This window comes from Odocoileus virginianus, chromosome 26, assembly GCF_023699985.2.
Source record: "Odocoileus virginianus isolate 20LAN1187 ecotype Illinois chromosome 26, Ovbor_1.2, whole genome shotgun sequence".
Lineage (NCBI taxonomy): Eukaryota > Metazoa > Chordata > Mammalia > Artiodactyla > Cervidae > Odocoileus > Odocoileus virginianus.
The window spans coordinates 8,696,896-8,718,692 of record NC_069699.1 but is presented as its reverse complement, the minus strand read 5'-3'; the positions used below and the strand labels follow the sequence as shown (position 1 = coordinate 8,718,692).

Sequence of the window (21,797 nt, the reverse complement as noted above, 5' to 3'; positions counted from 1 at the left end):
CCTGGAGCCGACGTGCTATGCAACAAAAGAAGCCCCTGCAATGGGGAACCCGCCCACCGCAACTAGAGTAGCGCCCCCCACCCCGCACGCGCAGCAATGAAGACCCAGTGCAGCAACGAAGACCCAAGGCAGCCAAAATAAAGAATAAACATTTTTTTTTTTTAAAAGAGGACATGAAGCTGGCAGGTGGTGTGTGCTAGATAAGTGGCAGCTGTTCCCACAACCGCCACAAGCATTACTCTCATTTACCCATCGCAGCAGCTCAAAAGGAGGCACCATTTTCACTGTTCAGAGGAGGAAACTCTGGCTCAAGAAGTTCCAGTCACTTGCTTAAGGCCGGGCTAATGTGCGCCCCCAGCTCTGACCCCAGTTCGAAGTTTCTGCCCTTGACCTTGTACTGCACTGCCTACTCATCCAAGGAGTTGAGAGTCCTTCCACTCTCCTCCTTCCAAAGGTCCTCAAAGCCCCGAAGTATTTGTCCCTGAGATTGCTATTGCCCACTTACCTGTCTGCATCCCCTGGGAAGCCCTCACCTCTTTCACGACTCCTGTTTCATTCATTTGGTAGCCCTCGCACAGAATGGGCACTTAAATATTTGCTGTGTGATGAATTAGAAGGCCAGACCCAGAGAGGCTGCTAGTTACCGATTCTCTCTGGTGTGGCCTGGAGCCCTGCCCACCTGCTGAGGCCTCGGCAAGTGTTTGCTACACCACGGCAGTGGACAGGAGAGGCCTCGCAGAGCCTCCAGAAGCAGCCAAGGAGGCAGGGAAAAGTGGGGGTCAGGGACTTCCTTGGTGGTCTGGTGCTTAAGACTGCTTCCACTGCAGGAGGCATGGGTCTGATCCCGGTTCAGGAAACTAAGATCCTGCATGCCACATGCTGTGGCCAAAAAAAAGGGGGGGGATCAGAAGAGATGTCCCTTAGAATTTTCTCCTTTTCAAGATGGGAAAGTCTTAAAAATGAGGACATTTCAGGTGGCTGCATAGGCCCTGCACCTGTGGGGTAGTACAATCTATCAAGAGCCTTCTTGATCAGCACAATCATTGTATAGAGAATAATCCCTATTGTTTGTATCCTCAAACCTTGGCAAGGGGTTTGGGGGCCAGGGAAGCCAACCCAAGCAGGTAGAAGTGGTGGCTTTTTTTTTTTTTTTTTTGCTTATTTTATTTTTAAAATATTTATTTATTTGTCTATGCCAGGTCTCAGTTGTGTCATGTGGGATCTGGTATCTCCAACCAGGAATCAAAACCGGGCCCGCTGCATCTGTGAGCCCAAAGTCTTAGCCATTGGACCAACAGGGAGTGGGGGGAGTCCCAGTGGCTTATTTTAAGCCCATGAGCTAACTGGACTTTTGAACTGCATTTCTGCGTTCACCACGCAGAGCTATACCAGAATGAGGCATGTTATTGGTAAACAAGTCAAAATTAAAAACTCCACCTAGACTTTGCATTAAATAATCTCTAAATTCTATGACTCATTTATACAGAGATGACAGAGGAGACCGTGAGAAAAAGTGTATATAATTGATTAGAGAATAAAAACATGTGTTTCTCCTTCAAATATTGCCAGCCAGGTGTCAAATAAATAATTTTAAAGTAGCAATTTTTGGACAACTAGCAACAGGAAATGTCTGTAACAACTGTTGTTGTTGTTGTCTGTAACAACTAACCCTCCCCTTTTTTTTTTCCTTTAGGCTGCACCACCTAGCTTATGGGATCTTAGTTCCTCAACTACAGATCAAACCCAGGTCCACAGCCGTGGAAACGCAGGGTTTTAGCCACTGGACCACTAGGGAATTTCTGTTACCCCTCTTTTATAAATGCCTTTTCACTGCAAGAAAGGATCAACCTGATCAAAATGTGCAAAGCCACAGACAGAAAACTCACAAAGGAACACAAGTAATTGCTAAATACATGGACAGTGGATATCCAGGACCACCATCACTAGCAGGCAAAAGAATGAAGAATTAAAATAGTAAAGGGTCACTAGGAAATATTAAAAGAATGACCCCAAATGGTGGGAGCTGTCATATCCGGCTTGCAGGAGAAATATACTAGATTGCTGATACACTTAGCCTCATAGATGTTCACCACAGTGAAAAACCAGAAATAACCCTAAATATTCCATAATGTATAATGGATTCGAATCAGTTATAAAACACCCATATGGGAGAACACCACACAGTTATTTTTAAAGTCATGTTGTAAAAGAACATTTAATGATAGGCTATGTTAGTAAATGAAAGATACAGGCTACATAAAAAGGCATATAATACCAAATTAAATTTTAAACACATCTAATGTACTGAAGACATGCCAGAATGTTAACAGCCTCACCACTGGAATTAGGGTTTTAATTTTCCTCCTTGAGTTTTTCTGAATTTCCAATTGCCAGAAAATGTGCCACCTTCATAATCAGACCATAAATGTTATTAAAATGACACTCCTTAAGGGCTTAATTAAAGAATTCAAACACAAAACGTTTCCACTGTACATACAATAAAAACAATTCACATCTGATTTTTCTCTAGAAATTAAGTGAGCTTTAAATGTTATGAGTAGACATCCAATGTTTACATCCTCTTACATCTTGGCTTCTTCTTGGTACAGTCACGTGACAAGGAAAGCGGGACTGCCAACCACAAAGGAAGTGTTTTGCTTCTCAACAGGATTTACTGACAGCTACATCTTCATCACAGGGAAGAATGCTTTATATCGTTGCTTAGAATGCTTAGAGCTCTGCTGTGAAGTCTTTTTCTTTTAACAAGTGATCAGTCTATTTATAGGGTGAAACTGTTAAACACAGTGGTAATAATGTACCGTAATGACAGTACTCCTGAGAATGAATATGTAATGAGCACCTAGTACGTGTTTTACATCATCATGTCATTTCATTCTTACCAGAAGCCCCAGGAGGAAGACTTGATTGTGTCCCCATGTGACAAATCGGGAACCTGAGGCAAGGAGCGGTAAGGGCCTTGCCGTAGTCCTAGGGACAGTGGTGCTGGTGGAATCCAAACCTAGGCGGACTGACTTTGCAGGCGAGACTCCACTCTGAAGAAACCAGGCGGAGGCTAAACAGTCAGCGGCGGTCAGACCCCACCGTGTGTGCCCCTGGCAGGCATGGGTCCAGCAGTCTGCACTTTCAGTCTTTTTTGTTTGTTTTGATGTGGACCATTCTGCATCTCTTACTTCTCCTGCATGGGCAGGCAGATTCTTTACCACTCACACCCTCTAGCTCCCTGACCAGGGATCAAACCAGCACTCCCTACATTGGAAGGTGAAGTCAACCACAGGACTGCCAGGAAAGGCTCCTGCACTTTCAGTTTTGTCAGCAGGGTTAAAGCTCAAAGATTAGAAGGTAAAGATGGTGTCACAGGGGCAGAGTCTGCTTTCGCTGTTTCACTACATCTCTGGAAGGATTCAAGGTCCAGTTGTTGGGAGGTGGCCAGGGCTGCTTGGCAACAACAGAGGAAGCAGGCGTAAGAGAAATGCAAATGCACTGGCGAGGTTCTGAAACTAGCAAGTTGAAAACAAAGCAGACGTGGGTGGCTGTCATGTTGTGTGTATCTTTACTCTGTTTTGCTTTTTATTGAAGGATAGTTGATTGTTACAGCGCTGTGTTAGTTTCGGGTATACCGCAGAGTGATTCGGTTATACTTGTATATATCTATATTCTTTTTAAAAAAAATTCTTCTCCATTAGAGTTGCATTGTGTGTATACACATGAAGACATCTATAACTGACTTACAGGAGCCAGACTGCAAACAGAGTGGGCCCCGGGCAGCTGGAAGGGGCAGAGAGAGAGGCTTTTCCTCTGTCCCTTATCTGGGTACGACATAACAACAGCAAATTTGTTTACTTTTTTTGTTTCTTGGTAGTGGGGTTTTTTTTGTTTGCTTTTTGGGTATTTTTAATTGAAATTCTTTCAAAACACTCTCCAAGTAGTGAACAATCCAAGATCAACTCTGGAAAGCTGAGGGTAGAGATCACTGCAAAAAACCGAGGCCAGAGACAGCAGTTCTTAAAACCGACTCCTTCCTGCTCCCACGGGAAGGTGGGCACAGACAGTGAGGGATAAGAATCCAAAGTCAGAGCTCATTCTGAGGACGACGATTTGCTTTCTTTGCTGTTCCTTCTTTTTTTCTTGGGGGGAAGGGTGCAATTTCTACACTCCCTGCCCTGTCTCATCCCCGCCTCTGAGCACTGTTCTGTCTTTCTATCCCACCCAACATCTACGATACAGAGACGAACAGTACCTGCCATCAGGAGGTCAATCCTCATGCAGTTCCTTCCACACAATATCTTGACATAGAACATGGGCTCACAGGTTGCCAGATATCCTCCGTTCAGTGCCCACAGGAGTACAACTAAAAAATGATCTCATGGCTCCGTAACTTCCACAAATACAGAACCTTAAGTTTCCACCCTACTCATTCCCTTAACAAACAGAGCAAAGACGCACAAAAGCAAGGCACAAGTGTACAAAACTGCTCCTGACCTTGCAAAGCAAGCATGAAGAAAATGTTCTGACGTGATTTTATGAAGTAGTTTGGTTTCTGTCTGAGGGGAACAGGGTAGTTTCAGTCCACAATTGACCCCTGCTGTTTAGAATTGCCGATACAGCCAATGGAAAGTTCTATTTCCCCTGACCCTCATATTAAGACTGGACTCATCTCAGATTGACTCACTCTTGTCCCGCAACTAACCAGTACTTCAGTATGCTTTTTGTTAAATTTTTGATGGAATGTTTCACTGTGAGGAGAAAAGCAGAAATAGGACTCCTGGGAAGGCCAGTTATGTTCATGTTGCTTTTCAATTTGATGTTTATGGGATAAAAATTAACAAAGGACAGAAAACCCTAAACAACAAGGCCCTATACTGTATAGCACAGGGTGATAAACCATAATGGTAAAGAATATGAAAAAGAATATACATATATATATACACATATATATATAACTGAGTCACTTTTCTTTATAGCAGAAATTAACACATTGTAAATCAACTATGCTTCCGTTAAAAACAAAAACCTTCTATCTGTCCAACCTGAGAGAAGAGATATAGACTTTCCAAGAAAAACCAGAGTAATAAGAAAAATTTTAATTAAGCAAATATGCAAGTCTACATATAATTCTCATGGAAGCTTTTATTTGGGGATTCTCTGACAGTTCAATGGTTAGAATTTGGTATTTTTATTGCTAGGGCCGGGGTTCAATCCCTGGTTGGGCAGGGGGAATTTTTTTTTAATCTCTCTATTAATAGCCACTGGCACTTGTAAAATTGCAAGACTGACGTGGATAAAACAAACAAAACTTTCCTCAAAAGACAGTCTTGAATTTTAAACTTTAATACACAACATGTTTCTTTTTTTAGTTTTATTTTCTATTGAAGCATAGGGCTTGGCAACCCACTCCACTGTTCTTGCCTGGAGAATCCCCATGGACAAAGGAGTCTGGTGGGCTACAGTCCATGAGGCTGCAGAATCGGACACAACTAAGTGAGTAAGCACACATAGTTAATTAACAATGTTATGATACTTTCAGGTATATAGCAGAGTGATTCATTTATACATATACATGTATCTATTCCTTTTCAAATTCCTTTCCCATTTAGGTTATTACAGAATATTGAGCAGAGTTCCCTGTGCTATATAGTAGGTCCTATATTTTCTTTTTTCTTTTTTTGGTCCTATATTTTAAACACAGCAGTGTGTCCATGTCAATCCCAAACTCCCAATCCACCTCTCTCCCCATAACATGTTTCTGTTTGGGAAAATTCACTATTACAAAGTATCAAATCCTCTCTAAATTAATTACTGTACTTCCCCAAAAATATTCCAATTAAAAAACAGGATATTTAAAGAAATTAATGTAAGAATTCGCAAGTTCATCTGAGAATAAACAGGACAGAGTAGCCAAAATATTCTTAATCAAAGAAGTATAAAGAGAAAATCTTTTCTAACATTTTAAAATGTATTTATAAAACTCAACTAAGTTTTAAAAGTGTGATATTAACATGAAAACAAGCAGACCAGTGGAACAAAACCAAACATCCAGAAGTAAACATATAATATAATCCATGTGTGAAAAACATAGTTCTTAAAACTGACAGGGAAAGAATGAATCACTAGTAAAACTGGCACAATATCTGGAAAGGATGTTAATTTTTCTTTTTGGCCGCAATGCCTGGCATGCAGGATCTTAGTTCCCCGCCCAGGAATCGAACCCGTGCCCTTTGCAATGGCAGTGAGGCGTCTTAACCACGGGACTGCCAGGGAAGTCCTGGAAGTTAAATTTCTAATTCATACTGTTTGGTAGGCCAAACAATGGACGCACATATACACACCCCAAAGATGCCCACTTCCCAACCACCAGAACCTGTGAATGCAGTACATGACGTGGCAAAAGGGCCTTTGTACAATAGATGTAATCCAGGTTGTTTTGTTGTCATTGTTTAGTCCCAGTGGTATTTGACTCTTTTGGGACTCCATGGATTGGGATTTCCCAGGCAAGAACACTGTAGCGGGTTGTCTTTTCCTCCTCCAAGGGCACTTCCCCATGCAGGGATCAAACCTGCATCTCTGAACATCTCACACATTAGCAGACGGATTCCTTACTACTAGCACCACCTGTGCATGTTCAGTCGCTCAGTCACGTCAGACTCTTTGTGACCCCATGGAGCCCACCAGGCTCCTCTGTCCATGGGATTTTCCAGACAGGAACACTGGAGTGGGTTGTCACTTCCTTCTCCAGGGAAGCCCTTATCTAGGTGAGCCCAATAGAATTATATTAACCCTCTAAAGTGGAAAAACTTATCTGGCTAGAATCAGAAAGATGCTGGAGAAGCGGAAGGCAAGAGAGATGCAGAAGCAGATGTGAAACCTGAAAAAGACTAACCCCATCGCTTCGTGCCTCGAAGATGGAGGGGAGGCAACGGGGAGGAATGCAGGTGGCCTTGGAAAGAGAGAGAGGCTCCTGGGTGACAGTCGGGTAACAGGAACCTCGGTCCTACAGCTGCAAGCAACTGGATCCTGCCAACAACAAGAATGAGCTTAGAAAAGGATTCTGGGCAGACCCTCCTAGCCAGCCAACATCTTGATTTCAGCCTCATGAAACCTGCCACGGGAACCAGACTTCTCACCGACAGACTGTGAGATCATCAGTCTGCATGGTTTTAAGCCACTAAGTTTGTGGACATTTGTTACGGCAGCTACAGAAAACGAATACACATCATACACCAAAATTCCTTCTACATGAAAAAAAAATGCTCGTGTCAAAAAGACACCAGGGCAGTGAAAAGAAACTGCTGGCACACACAGCAATGTAAAGAACCTCAGGAACATTATGCTAAGCAACAGAAGCCAGACTCGGAAGACTACATACTGTGGGATTCTATCTGGCTGATGCTCTAGAACTGGCAAATCTAAGACAGCAGAAGAGCAGTTACCCAGGGAAGGAGGGAGGGTTACTGACTGGAAAGGGGGATAAGAGCACTTTCCGGGAGACGGAATGTTCTCTACGGTGATTGGGACGGGGTCACACAGGTATATACATTCATCAAAGCTCACTGAACAGGAGCGTTAAAATCTGTGCCTTTGTTTAGATGCAAATTTCTCATTTTTCAAAAAGCGTTGAGAAAAAAAAAAAAGCCCTAAGAGAAAAGGTTTTAGATTATCTTCAACTGCTTCAGGAGGAAACTTGGTCAGATCTAATCAAGTGCCACACACACAGGGCCTTTGCCCCAGTAGTTCCACTTCTGGGAATCAGTGTTGCAAACTGATTGCACACAAAGGAAATGGTAGATGTGTGACATTATTCACTGTCTAATTGTTTATAATAATAAAAGACTGGGACCAGCTTGAACGGCCATCAACAGAGGACTGGTTTAATAAATTATATTGCAGCCACCCCCACAATGAAGTATGCACTTTCTTTAAAAAGAAAGAAAAAAACAGAATGAAGATGCTTTGTATGTACTGATCTGGGATAATCTGCAAAATATATTTACACAAAGCAAATGCAGGATGGTGTATACATTACACTCTATTTTGTGCAAAATTTTAAAAGACAGAGGGGAGAGCTAGATAAGAATATATATATTTGCATTTGCTTACATATGCACAAAGAAATTCTGGAAGGATGCATGAGAAATAAAATTACCTTTATTGGGGTACAGGGTGGAGAAGGGAGACCTAATCCCACCTTTTCATTGTAACCTTTCTGTATTTTTGATTCTCAAATTACATAAATTTGAAAAGGCTTTAATGCAATAAAAAATTGTAAGTAATCTTCCACACAGTGATAGCCATGAATTCATTAAAAGTTTAAAACTTCCGTACAGCAAAAACCCCAGAAAGTAGTTTGCTGCTGCTGCTGCTAAGTCGCTTCAGTCGTGTCCGACTCTATGCGACCCCATAGATGGCAGCCCACCAGGCTCCCCCGTCCCTGGGATTCTCCAGGCAAGAACATTGGAGTAAGTTGCCATTTCCTTCTCCAATGCATGAAAGTGAAAAGTGAAAGTGAAGTTGCTCAGTTGTGTCTGACTCTTAGCGACCCCATGGACTGCAGCCTAACAGGATCCTCCATTCATGGAATTTTCCAGACAAGAGTACTGGAGTGGGTTGCCATTGCCTTCTCCAAGAAAGTAGTTTAATAACACCCTAAGCAGCAAGATTATGGATGGAGAATCACTCTCACATACAGCTGATGACAAGATTTAAGTGGTACAGCTTCTCCCTACAGAAATACACAAGTTTTTCACACAGCTGCTTGGAATTTATTCTACAGACATATTTCATTCAAGGACATGAGGATATTAATTGCCTCATTGTCTGTCAAAGCAAAAAGGATACAAATCCAAGAGTCCAACAAGTGGAGACACTTATATAAAGTGGTATATATACCACTCAGAATAGAACACTATCATTGTTAAGAATAAATACAGCAGATCCAAAGGAAGAGATGTCAAAATATGCAACCAAGGTGAATAAAGCCAGTTGGAGAACAATTTGGAGAACAACTTGGAGAGTCTGAGGACAGGCTAGTGTACATATATATATATTTGATTTGATCTATTGGGAGAATTTCTAGAGAGACACTTAAGAAATGAGTAAGTGGAGATTTCTGGGGAGATCGGGAAAAAATGGGGAAGATGCTCCTAAACCACAAGACCCAGTTTAAAGCACCCAGTTTGTGGTTGTACAATTTCTTACTGCAGATCTAGGAATGTAATACAATATCTCTCTGAATATGTTCTCAGAATTACTAAAATTGAAAGGATTTCAGAAAGTGAGATGGCTGGGCTAAAATTTTCAGAGCAAGGGAAATGCTCTAAGCCAAATCTCCCCAGGCTCAGAGACTTGGGGGGCCTGACCACGGTCACACTGGGGTGAGCACCAGGGGTGAGATCCAGGCTGACTCCTGCCTCCACCCAGCATCCTGGTCTATAGCACCTGTGGGTGGGCAGGGAAGCCAGGACTAGAACCCACTGTGGCCCCAAATCCAGGAAGGTTCAGGTTAGTGGTACAGGCCACGGCAATCTCCATTATTTCAGTGTGATCCTTGTAACATTTACAGAACCTTTGTTTTGTTTACCCAGCAAAGAGAAAATATTTTGTTAAAAAACACAACCCTGAGGTCATACAGAGTGAAGTAAGTCAGACATAGAAGCACAAATATTGTATGGTATAGCATACATGTAGAATTTTAAAAAATGGTACAAATGAACTTATTTACAAAACAGAAACAGAGTTACAGATGTAGAAAACAATCTTATGGTTACCAGGGGGATAAGGAGGGACAGGGATAAATTGGGAGACTGGGATTAACATAGACAGACTACTATACATAAAATGGGGCTTCCCCAGTGTCTTATCGATAAAGAATCCACCTGCAATGCAGGAGAAGCAGGAGACCTGGGTTTGATCTCTGGGTCGGGAGGATCCCCTGGAGGAGGGCATGGCAACCCACTCCAGTATTCTTGCCTGGAGAATTCCATGGACAGAGAAGCCTGGCGGGCTATCGTCCACTGGGTCCACAAAGAGTTGGACACGGCTGAAGTGACAGAGCATGTACACACACAGAAAACAGATAACTAATAATCGCCTTCTATATAGCAAAGAGAACTCTACTCAACACACTGTAATGACCTATATGGGAAAAGACTAAAAAAGAGTGGATACATATATGTGTATAGCTGATTCACTATGTTGTACACCGAAAACTAACAACATTGTGCATCAGCCATATGCCAATAAGAATTAAAAAAAAAAAAAAATAGCTCTGAAGGGAGGGAGGAAAAGACCATAGCCCTAAGATCCATCTGTCTGTTTTCAGAGGGGTTCTCTGAAATTACCAGCCAGTTAAGCAGCTGAGAAAAATTTGTGATTCAAGGCCTTGAACGAAGAGCAGAAGGGGTCAGTGCTGTCAAGTACGAAAATGGACCCAAATCCTTCTCTCCTGAAGTTGTTCCTTGGAATGGGAGGCGAAGGTGCGTCAGGGGGTCCAGGATCTCACGTGGGCTCTGGGTGCCAGACCTGCAGGTCCGAGAGCCCCCTTCCCCAGGGGTTTTGAACTGGAACTTTGGGAAAAGTTCCCCACTCAGGTAGGCAGCTCCAGAGGGGCGCAGCCTTACCCCCCACCCCAATCCTGAGAAGAAAATCCTCTTGGTGAGAGATGACGGTACGTTTACGCAGAGAAAGGAGGGGCAGAAGGAGGGCCTTCTGGGGCCCTACAACCCCACATTTCCCTGCCTCTGAGGCCCACAAGCTCCTGCCCCTTCTCTGGTTCCCAAAGAAAGTATCAGCCTTCCAGAACCTTCTACGTTCTGCCCAAGTCCTTGGCAATTTTTCTTTTATTGACTAGAAATGAAGGAAGAGGACTTGCCTATTTCACCCCTCTCTACAACTTCACATTAGACACAGGTCCCTATCCGGGGTTCTGTCTCCCCACCCACCCACTCAACCCTCTGATCACAGTATTCCTTCCTGCAGGGCCTGATGAGGCTTCAGAATCCTTTCTGCACCATTCATTCCAGGTGGCCACACATTCACACCCCAGATGAGTCCTGTGTGTCATTCCCAGTTTGCGTAATGAAGACTTGAGCCAGAATGAATGTATGCATCCAAAGCATGAACACCCGAAGTGCCCTACAGCAGGCCAGTGCAAGTCACCTGCTCCCCACCTCACCCTCAGCTTTGTCTCCCCTAAGAGGCATGCAGGCCCCAGAACAGCCGTCCCCAAGCTGGGTTCACACACACCCTCTGGACACATCCTCCCCGTCTTTGGCATTAGCTCTCCCTGCCCCAGACCAAGGGCCTTCCCGGGCGGAGCAGTGGTAAAGAATCCACTTGCCAGTGCAGGAGATGCAGGAGACTGAGGTTCAATCCCTGGGTCAGAAAGATCCCCTGGAGAAGGAAATGGCCACCCACTGCAGTATTCTTGCCTGGGAAATCCCATGAACAGAGGAGCCTAGCAGGCTACACCCCATGGGGTCGGAAAAGAGTTGGACACAACTGAGTGACCGAGCACACACACGCAGGCCTCAGACTCACCCAGCTCCTGCTCAGCTTCTTCATCACCACCAGCGAGACATCCCTGGATCCCTCAGATCACAGGCTGTGCCCACATTACAAAAGCCTCCAGGGTCTTGAGGTCCCACCCCCCACCTCCTCTCAAGCACAGTTTCCATAAAAGTTCCAAAGGACTTTCAGACCTGTGGTCCTCCTCCCCCACCGACACTCTGAACCCCAGCAAACCTGTCACCTGCCATGCTCACCCCAGCTAACGCCAACGCTGCTGCTGTGAACATCTCTGCCCCGGCCCTGTGTGTGTAGCTTTTAAAACCACTCAGGGCCCTGAGTTAGGATCTAAGCAGTTTTCAACATATTAAATATATTTCCCCCACAGTCTCAGTATTTCAGGCCCTGTGCTAGGCCTCAAAAGCTCCATGCTAGACACTGTCTTTCTGCTTTCCCCTGTAGACTGAACTCTTAAGGCACAAACTAAATTTTACAACAGTAGTTCCTTTGGACCCAAATTTGAAGAAAAGCCAACCACACAAAGTACAAATCAAAAACAACCAAGATCATACTGCCAAAGCTGTTGGTTATTTGGGGAAAACCAAGGATAAAGATGTTCACCCAAATTTATAAGCACCTATTGAAAATCCAAAAGTCAGCAAACAGGGCCATGTGTCACCTGGGATATGACAGTGCCAGAGATTGAAAAATGCTAACAGCAAAGAATAATCCTATAAATCAGTGACTCCTAGTTGGTTTTTTTTTTTTTTTTTTAAGTTGACAAACAGTAATGTTTGCACACATGGGAAAGAAATCAAAGGGAGCCTAAATAAGGTTGCCAACTCCTTGATTTGCCAAATCAGAATTTTTTTTAAAGTGTACCATCTTAAAAAAATAAATCAATGTGTACCATCTGCTGTCCACATAATTTCACAAGAGACGGAATCTTTTAACTCCAAAAAAAAAGAGACAAGAACGAATGTAAACTCAGATTAAAGAAATTCATTCTCAAGGAAGGACAAGCTAAGAGCTTTCGGGCACATTTTAGTCCTGGATAGTGTGCAGGTGGTTTGTACCCTGAAAGGCAAATGTTCCAAGTCTCTGAAACCGCCAAGGCCCTGGAAGATGCTCAAGAAATGCTGCTGAAGGGCCGAGAAGGATGGATCTCAACTCCTGGCTCAGAAGTGGAGTCTAAATCACTTGCCCCCCAAAGAGGAAGGCCATAAGGAGACCCCCCGTCCCAGTGGTGGCCAGGGGTGGGCACAATTTTTCCTCTTTGTGCCACAGACTGGCCTGTTTGCACTGCACCATCTGAATGAGAGCAGTCCTGGGTAGCTGCATGATAACAGGTAAAATTCACTGAGCACTTACTACATGCCAGGCCCCACGCTAAGCCCTTCTCAGACATTTTATCATCAAATTGTTCCTAACAGTGCCGGTGAGGGAGGTATAATTATGATCCCAGTTTTACAGGTCAGGAAACAGGTTTAATCAAAGAAAAGGGACTTCTCTAAACAAGGCACAAACCTAAGTCTAATACCAAAATCTGTGTTCACAACACCCTGAGAGGTGAAGTGAAGAAAGGGTCGGGGGGGCTGGGGAAAACAGAAAGGGTGGCCTTGAAAATTAAAATCAAACCCCCAAAACAGTGACCCTGAAAAGTTGGCATTCCAGACTCCACCTGAAGACAAATGAGGATGTTCCACATGCTGCTCAGAAGTCTTGACTCAGTATCTGTGCTAAATCCAGGCAGCCCAACTACCGCCACAGTCCCTGTATTTAGGCTTCCCACTCTCCCTCAGAGCACCTGGGAGCTATGGATGGTTGTGAAGTGGGAGCAGCACCACCCCTGCCCCATGACAGCCCTAGAACAAAGGCGCTTTCTCACTCAGCGCAGAACTCGAGTTGGATAACAGCAGCCCAAGCGGGCTGGGCTCCACATCCCTTCCCCAGCCCCTCTGTAATATTTTGCTGCTGCTGCTCTTCACTTGCTAAGTCGTGTCCAATTTTTGCAACCTCCCTGGACTGGAGCCCTCCACGCTACTCTGTGGCATTTCCCGACCCAAGGATCAAACCCGTGTCTCCTGCATGGGAGGTGGATTCTTCACCACTGAGCCACTTGAGAAGCCCCTGTAACATTTCAGGTGCAGATTAATGGCCTCTGTCCCTCCTCCCACCCCCAAGACCACAGCAATTCGCTTCCCCCTGTCTGAAAGGCAAGACAAACCCAGTGGAGAGCTTGGAACACCACCCACTGGGGCACAGAGGTGCCCAGGAGCTCCCCTAAATAAGAGTCTCCCCCAGACAGGGTCCCTGAAAGGCACCTCCTCACAGGGAGGTACCTGAGCAATGCTGGGGAGATCTGAGTCCCTCCGAAGTTCTAGCAACAGCTGACAGTTTTCTGAAACACAGGGCTTTCCACTCGGTCTTGAAAAAAGTGTGAACTTTGGCCAGGCTGAAAAGACAGCCATCTGCTTTCCCAGCCTTCTAAATAACACACAAAGCTGTTTAAACACAAACGCCTCCTTCAACTTTCCTTTCCAGCCTTCTCCCTGTTGTAACCACATGATCCCAAATTCATCTGGTGCCTTCCCCGTCACACACCTTTGCAGTCACAAGGCTGGCGCCAGCCCCACGGGACGGACAAGCGTGCCTCCTCCTCACAAAAGACAGTCCACAAACCCGGGATCCAGTCCCACTGGGCCTATTCCAGGCCTGGGGTCAGGCAGCCAATTCCCTAACCCTCGCCTTCGGTTTCCTTAACGCTAACCAGGGGCCGAGTCACCTATAGGACTGGACTTCCTCTTTCCTCTGCCAGTCAGCAAGTATTGGGCACCTTCTGTGTGCCAGGCCCTCGGCTAGATACTGGGACATGTGCATCAAGACTGACCCAAATCTCTGCTGCCCTCATGAAGCTCACACTCGGGGGCAGAGAGAGCTGTAAAATGGGGATTGCTTACAATATTTCTCTGAGGAATAAATAAGACATGAAACGCATTTAACATAGAGCCAGGCACAATCAACTATTGGGAGCATGCATGAGGGCTAAGTCGCTTCAGTCATGTCCAATTCTTTGAGACCCTATGGACTATAGCTCGCCAGGCTCCTCTGTCCTTGGGATTCCCCAGGCAAGAATCCTGGAGTGTAACCCACTCCTCCAAGGGATCTTCCCGACACAGGGAGCGAACCCACGTCCCCTGCATTGGAAGCCAGAGTCCCAACCACTGGACCACCAGGGAAGTCCCCAAGGTGTTGATTTTATATTTATCTGTTTCAATACGCTTGCCACCATAGCATTAGCTAATACCTCTATGATGACAGACAAGTATAATTTCTTTTTTGTGATGGGAACAATTAAGATCTAGTCTCCTGGCAACTTTGCGGTTTATAATACAATGTGGTTGGCTATAATCATTATGCTGTGCATTAACCAGATCTCCAAAACTTATTCATCTGGGAGTTGTCAAAAGATATTTGCCCACCTCCTCCTCCACGGCCTCCTGCGCATGCCCAGTCCAAGAGGACCTTTCCAGGTGGGGTGTACCAGCGGCTATGCTCACCTAGTAGAACCTCTCAACGTGGCGTGTTTGTATATAAGGAAATGGTGCTTGTCATTATTCTTCATAGCAAGCTGCCCCCTTTACCTGGAATGACCCTCTCTTCTCCGGCACCCCTCCGTCCATCCTGCTGGAAGTGCCCTCCATCTGTCTGGGCACAGCACAAAGCTTACCTCCCAGACTTTGTGCAGGGCCGGAGGATTCAGGAGCCGGGAACCCTTCTGCAAGGCTTATCTACGTGTCCACTCACCCTTGCTCCCTGGGCTGCTTGGCTCTGACTCTGTTCTGCCCCGTTAGCAGTGCCTAGGTCTCACGTGCTTAAATCCTCTATCGGGAAAAAAAAAAAAATCCTCCATCGGCCAATATGTGAGGTATACTGGCCCTCAGGTATGTGGAGCACAACTGCCTTGGAAAGCGAAAAAGCAGAAAGAGGTGAGACCAGGTAAGACGCTGACGGGAGAACAAAGGGTATACTAGAGACAAAATCTGAGTGCATATTACGGAGACCCTTAGTACCTGGACAGTGAGTTCAGATTCCAGACGCCAGTGAGCCTTCGAAGTCACCAATTTTTGAGCCTCGAGGTACAGTGGACCCTGACGGACAATGGATGAGGTGATCCAACGGTGACCATAGGCGAGAACCCTGGGGACTACAGCTGGACACGAAGCTCATCCCAGTTGACACTTGTGATGCAAGTATTTTTCACAGTAAATCAAACTACTCAGTAGAGTGCGGTAATTCTCTATATTTTCTGTTGTGCAGCTTCCCCCAAATGGCCTTGTTTCCTCTGAATATGCTACCCTATAATGTGCCACTCTGGCATAGTGATTATTATTTTGTATCAAAGGTATTTGAGAAACAGCTGGTGCAAAAAGGACATTCTGACCCTCCTTCCCCCTCTGAGAGCAAAAAATAAATTTCCTATGGGAAAGGCACCCTCCCTGTACCAGAAGGGTAGGAGGCATCCTTATCAACAGAGATAGGGAATTTAGGGCGAGAGAGCTGTGTAAACAAACCTTGTTATTTTTTCACCAATTTATTACCCCAAGCCCAAGCCCCTTTGTCAATGCTTGCTGTTTCTTTGCCTAAAAGGCATAAAAGCTTCCTGTATCAGTTAGACTTCTTTGAGTCTCATATTTTTTTTTCCATTTATTTTTGAGTCTCATATTTTTAAGGCGCGCTCATATGCAGGAAATTAAATTTGTTTTCCTCCTGTTAATCCCTTGTGTCAATTTAATTATTAGAACCAGCCAAAGAACATAAAAGGAAAGAAGGGAACACTTGTCTGCCCCTGCACCTTCAAAAGGTCATCACTGTTTTCTAAGGTTAGCAATCTTTCTTTTCACTGACAGGAGGACTTAGCACTTACAAGATAAAAACATCTCAATCTAGATGTCATCAGAACTTCAAACAGAAATAGCTAAATCCAGACTCTGCTTGTCTCCGACAAACACACAGGAGGTCCTACCAGCTCACCAGGCTCAAAGAAGCTAAGACAAATGTGCTATGGGGATGCAGGTGGGCACTGATGCTGGTTCAACGCCCAGGCAAAAGATGGAGTTGATTCGGGTAGACTGGGTCAGGGGGTTACAGGTAACGCTCAGTCACACTTTCAGATTTTCCACAAAATCAAGGAAACAAAGCAATGCTTACTTAGGAAATCTGAGACAAAGAAAAATGTCTGATCAGGCAAAATGGACAGACAACCTTAGTGACCAAAGGAAGAATACTGATCTTAGTTTGGGCACTGTGACATTTTGGGGTTCGAAAGATGTCTGTTTACCTGCTTTAATACCTTTTTAAAAAGTTTCTTCTTTTTCCTTTTTTAAATTTTGTATTGAGGTGTAGCCAAAGAACAGTGTTGTGACAGTTTCAGGTGAAGAGCAAAGGGACTCAGCCATACACATCCATTCTCCCCCAAACCCCCCTCCCATCCAGGCTGCCACATAACATTGAGCAGAGTTCCTTGTGCTATACGGTAGGTCCTTGTTGGTTATCCATTTTAAATATAGCAGTGTGTAGTTCCCCAGTGGTCCAGTGGTTAGGACTCTATATGCTTTCACTGCTGAGGATGCGGGTTCATTCCCTGGTCAGGGAACTAAGACCCTGCAAACGGCACAGTGAAGCTAAAAATTAAAAAATAAAGTTTAAAACCAAATGTTCTCTCCACCCTTGCCACTGTCCCACCATAGATCTCAGTGGTAACATAAAGAGTCATCTTTGCTAAAGAGGCTGTCTATTTCCCCCTAGTTCTTCTTTCTTATAAAGATTTGTCAAAACAAAGATTTCTGGGCCTTAAGAAACTCAGGCTACACTTTAAGGAAACTTGTTACAAAGGCCATGAGACAAGGTTAGCTGGGTCAGTGACTGGAAACCCAGAGGCAGGGTGCCAATAGGTCAGCTCCACTTCTCTGTCTGGGAAGGCAGAGAACAGCTTGTTCCTGGAGGCCGATGAAAGCAATACCACACTCACAACCCAACCCCACTTCAGTTTTTAAGAACATCCTCAGGGTCACTTACCTTTCCCACCTAGATAGAGGCTCGCATGCTCTATTTTGGCTGCTAACAGACTCTTCATCCCAAGAAGCAAAAATAAAATACTAAGAGGGTACACAGCATAGCAATGGGCCTTTGGTAGCAGGTGCAGGAAAAAAGAACCGATCAGCAAAGAGAAGTTTAAGAATTCCATAAAGTCTCTTTTCTGTCCCTGAAAGAGTGGGTGTCTAAGGCCAGATCTACTACTAATTAGTTGTAATGACTACCAGGTGATGAGCCTCAGCTCCTTCTTCTATAAAATGCTCGCTGCCCTGCTGCTGACCCCGCGGTGAAATTCTGTGCAGAGACTTAAAAGAGTCCCCTTTGGAATGTATGAATCCATTGCTCCTGGCAGCCTTTCAGCATTCTCCTTCCTGCTTATTCAAAAAAAAAAAGACAGAATGGCAAGAAGCCATTACTCTGCTACCTCCCCAGCACTCACAGGAGGCCCCACCCATTCACTGGGCTCCTGGCAGGCAGGCAGCCTGGTGGGGCCAGACAGATAGAACCAGAGGAACCAGAAGCATTCTTCAGCCTGCCTTTGCAGCCACAACTTCTAGTATTCCCCTTACTCAAGTCTGAATCTCAGCCTCCTTCGTATCTCTTAAACCAATTCATCCCCTTCCAGAGTTAGTTCCCAGTGAAATATGGATACCCTCCTCCACCTCTCTGAGGGTGCCCCAAAGAAAGCTTGCCCTTGCCACCGAGGGCCGGTTAGTCAGTGATCAAACCAAGTTAACGGATTATAACTAGGTTTCAAAAAAAAAAAAAAACCAGAATATGGAATAGAATAGAAAATATCACTGTCCTCACCCAGTAGAGTGTAAATATTCTGCGAGGCTCTTCTTGGGGGCTTCCTAGGTGGTACTAGTGGTAAAGAAAATAAGAGACTCCATTGGATCCCTGAATGGGGAAAATCCCCTGGAGAAGGGCATGGCAACCTACTCCAGCCAGTATTCTTGCCTGGAAAACCCCATGGTCAGAGGACCCTGGCAGGCTACAGTCCATGGGTTCACAGAGAGTCCCAAATAAGTAAATCAACTTAGCACTCACGACGCTCTTATTGCAGTTTTATACTGATATATGTATGTGCCTGGGTGCAGGACTCTATTGTGGATCTTGGTTAGGAAAAGACAGAAGCTCATAGGCCAGAAGCAGTGGGATCTTACCCCAGGGACAGATGCCCCCACACACCCATTCCCCCCCCCCCCCATCTCCTGTGGAGGATACAAAGGCCAGCACAGGGTACTCAAGAGTTCATGCATCCATCCTGCAACTGTACAAAACAGAGATGACTGCAAAACAACTGAAATAAACTTCTGACTCTCCTTCAGGGTAGTACTTCCTATAAAGCACAAAACAGGATAATCAACAAAAGACGAAGCCATCCGGGGAACAGTCTTGCCTCAGAAAGGTGCCTGGCACTTGGGAAGCTCAGCTCCAGGCAGGGGCAGAACCTGGGTGCTGAAGGCCCTGGGCTCCCTGCTTTCTTCCCACCTAAGGACTGATTAGGTCAACAACAGCTGGACTGGGACTAGAAACCTCAGAGCCCACCCCTTTCTCGCTCCTCTTAAATAAAAAATTGTTTGTTTTGTTTTGTTTCTTGCAAATTGTACATCTCCCGATAAATTTTGCCTAGTATGAACCAAAGCTTGCAGCCTCCTAGAAACGCCCCTAGCCGGGAGTCGGGCTGCAGAAAGGCTGTTTCAGCCAGGTGGCTAATGCTCCGGGCTCCCAGTAGGCGTGCGGCGAGGGGGCGGAGTGCACCGCCCCAGGCTCCAGGCTCCGAGCCCGCGTTTGCAAACGCTCGGAAGCAGAAGCCTGGGTTTCTGGGACTCCGCCTCTGAACCCCGGGCCCTTAGTGCTATCCCCGCCTCCCGACTCTCCTGGCCGAGGACGGTGGGCCTGAGGCAAGCCCAGCTCATGATCGAGCGGGCTGGGGAAGAGGCCTGCTCGGGGCTGGATTCGCCAACCTCCTCCAGCCAGGAAGCGGCCAGCACTCCCCTAAGTTCCCGGCAAATCCCGCCCCGCGTCCGGGCGCCTGCCAGTCCGCAGCGTGCCCCGCGGGCGCGTCCGCTGGTCTGAACAGTCGCGGCCCCGGGGTCTACCGGAGGAGGCGGGAGGCGGGCCCTGGAGCCGCAGATTTGGTGCCGCGGTGGGGACGTGGCAGGCCGCGCGCCGCCGCAGTCCTGTCGCAACGCGCGCCCCTTCCCCAGGCGCCAGGAACGCCGGAGCCGCCCCCCACCTCCACCCGGACCCCGCGCAACAGGCCCGCGTCTGCACCTAGATGAGCGCAGGGACCGCCTGCCCCGGTGGGGCCTCGGGGCGCGCCGGCCCCCAGGCGCGGCCGCCTTCCTCAGGCCGGGAAGAGGCACGGCTGAAGGCCCGAGGAGCCCCCCGCACGTCCGGCGCCTCTACGCACCTAGTTACCCGCGCGTCCCACATGGCCCGCGCCGCCGCTGCCGCCTCGGGAGCCGCTTCCCCGGGGACGGACTCAGCGGGCTGGGTCCCCGGCTCGCGGTAGCTCGGCCCCCTCCGCTGCGACGAGCTGGGCGGGGGCGCAGAGACCCCGGCGCCCGGCAGTAGGCAGCCACAGACCTATTCCAAGTTTCCACGTAGTTGCGAGGGCCCGAAAACTCACGTGCACGGCGCCGCTGGGTGGGAGGGGGTGTTTGTCACAGTGTGTTTTAAAGAGGCGTTTCGATGTCTCCCATCTTGCGGGCGAGCGCTCCAATGGGGTGGCTCTCGGCCACCTTTGGAAAAACGAGTGCTTCGAGCCGCGCACCTCGAGGGACCGGGCGCGCGCACACCCCCCTCCGACAGGTTTTGGTCACGGTGACTTCTCACCCTAGCGAGGTCGCCGCGATTGTCGGGGAGACAGGAAATGGTCAGCCAATGGCCTTGAGCCCCGCCCCCGGACCTCCCGTCCCCTCCAACAAAGAAACTAGGGGGACAGGCCCCGGGTAGATGCGCCTCGAGCCCATCAGCTCCCACTTCCTATCTGCCTCGGTTGAGTCTGATCTTGGACATGGAGTACTTAGTGTATGCTCGGCCTTCCATTCCGGGGGTGCTGGGGATTCGGGTGGAAAGAAGCCGGCAAGACCCCCGACACCTTGACGCTCACCCTCAGGCTCATGGCGCCGGTGGAGAAGCGACCCTCTCACTGCAGGGGGGAACAGAAAGGAACCTCCTGGAAGGGCGGTGGTCCCCGAAGGAGTTGGGGGGCGGTTAGGACGACCTCAGACTGCATTTCCCTGGCGCAACAAGCTGCACAGCCTCCTACCCATCTCCTCTGCTTGGTCCTCAGCTTCTCCGGGACGGGGATCTCTTTCCTCCACGCTGGGGATTTGGCCCAATCAGAGAGCGGAGCCTGCAACTCTCCCTTGGGCGGGATGGGGCCTAGACTGCCTCCTGGTGGTGCCCACACCCGTCTGGGGGAGCATCACAACCGAGGAGCCTCGCGGGGCTTGAACCAGAGGAACAGAAGAGTTTCCAGTGAGGCAAGGAAGATTTGGTGACCCATGGACACACCTACGGATGTGAGAGCTGGACTATAGCACAGCCCAGAAGAATTGATGCTTTTGAACTGTGGTGTTGGAGAAGACTCTTGAGTCCCTTGGACTGCAAGACGATCCAACCTGTCAATCCTGAAGGAAATCAGTCCTGAATATTCGTTGGAAGGACTGATGCTGAAGCTGAAACTCCAATGCTTTGGCCACCTGATGCGAAGAACCGACTCACTGGAAAAGGCCCTGATACTGGGAAAGATTGAAGGCAGGAGGAGAAGGGGACGACAGAGGATGAGGTGGCTGGATGGCATCACCGCCGCCATGGACATGAGTTTGAGTAGGCTCCAGGAGTTGGTGATGGACAGGGAAGCCTGGAGTGCTGGCTGAAGTCATGGGGTCACAAAGAGCCGGACACGACTGAGCGACTGGCTGAACTGAACTGGGCACACCTAAGGCGCACAGCCTGCGGTACTTTTCTGCGCTGCTGCTTCTGAGTCAAGAAGTAGCCCACCAGCCTAGCCAATGTTCTCTGTGCTTCTGTAATCTCACCTCCTCCCATTTCTTCTGTGCCTTAATCTCCCCAGATACCGCGTTGCATCACATACAGTTCGAAAACTGTCAGTGGCACCTCTGTTGCCCTTTAGTAGCTGGGCACTTGAGACCTTCACAATTTTA

General features: G+C 47.1%; 1 protein-coding gene and 1 long non-coding RNA gene across 2 annotated transcripts in view; one reads left to right on the top strand and one right to left on the bottom strand.

The window, feature by feature from the left end:
• The window catches only part of TRANK1 (tetratricopeptide repeat and ankyrin repeat containing 1), a 93,927-nt gene extending 73,703 nt beyond the window's left edge, over window positions 1-20,224 (bottom strand). Inside the window, 1 exon segment of the mRNA XM_020902119.2 lies at window positions 20,036-20,224. Coding sequence (XP_020757778.2) covers window positions 20,036-20,058 — 23 coding nt within the window. The 5' untranslated portion in view covers window positions 20,059-20,224.
• On the top strand, window positions 3,429-12,751 carry LOC139031199 (uncharacterized). The gene is made up of 3 exons (XR_011483591.1): window positions 3,429-3,565; window positions 10,339-10,490; window positions 10,993-12,751. It is a non-coding gene; the product is annotated as an uncharacterized lncRNA (long non-coding RNA).
• Window positions 20,225-21,797: the final 1,573 nt, after the last annotated feature.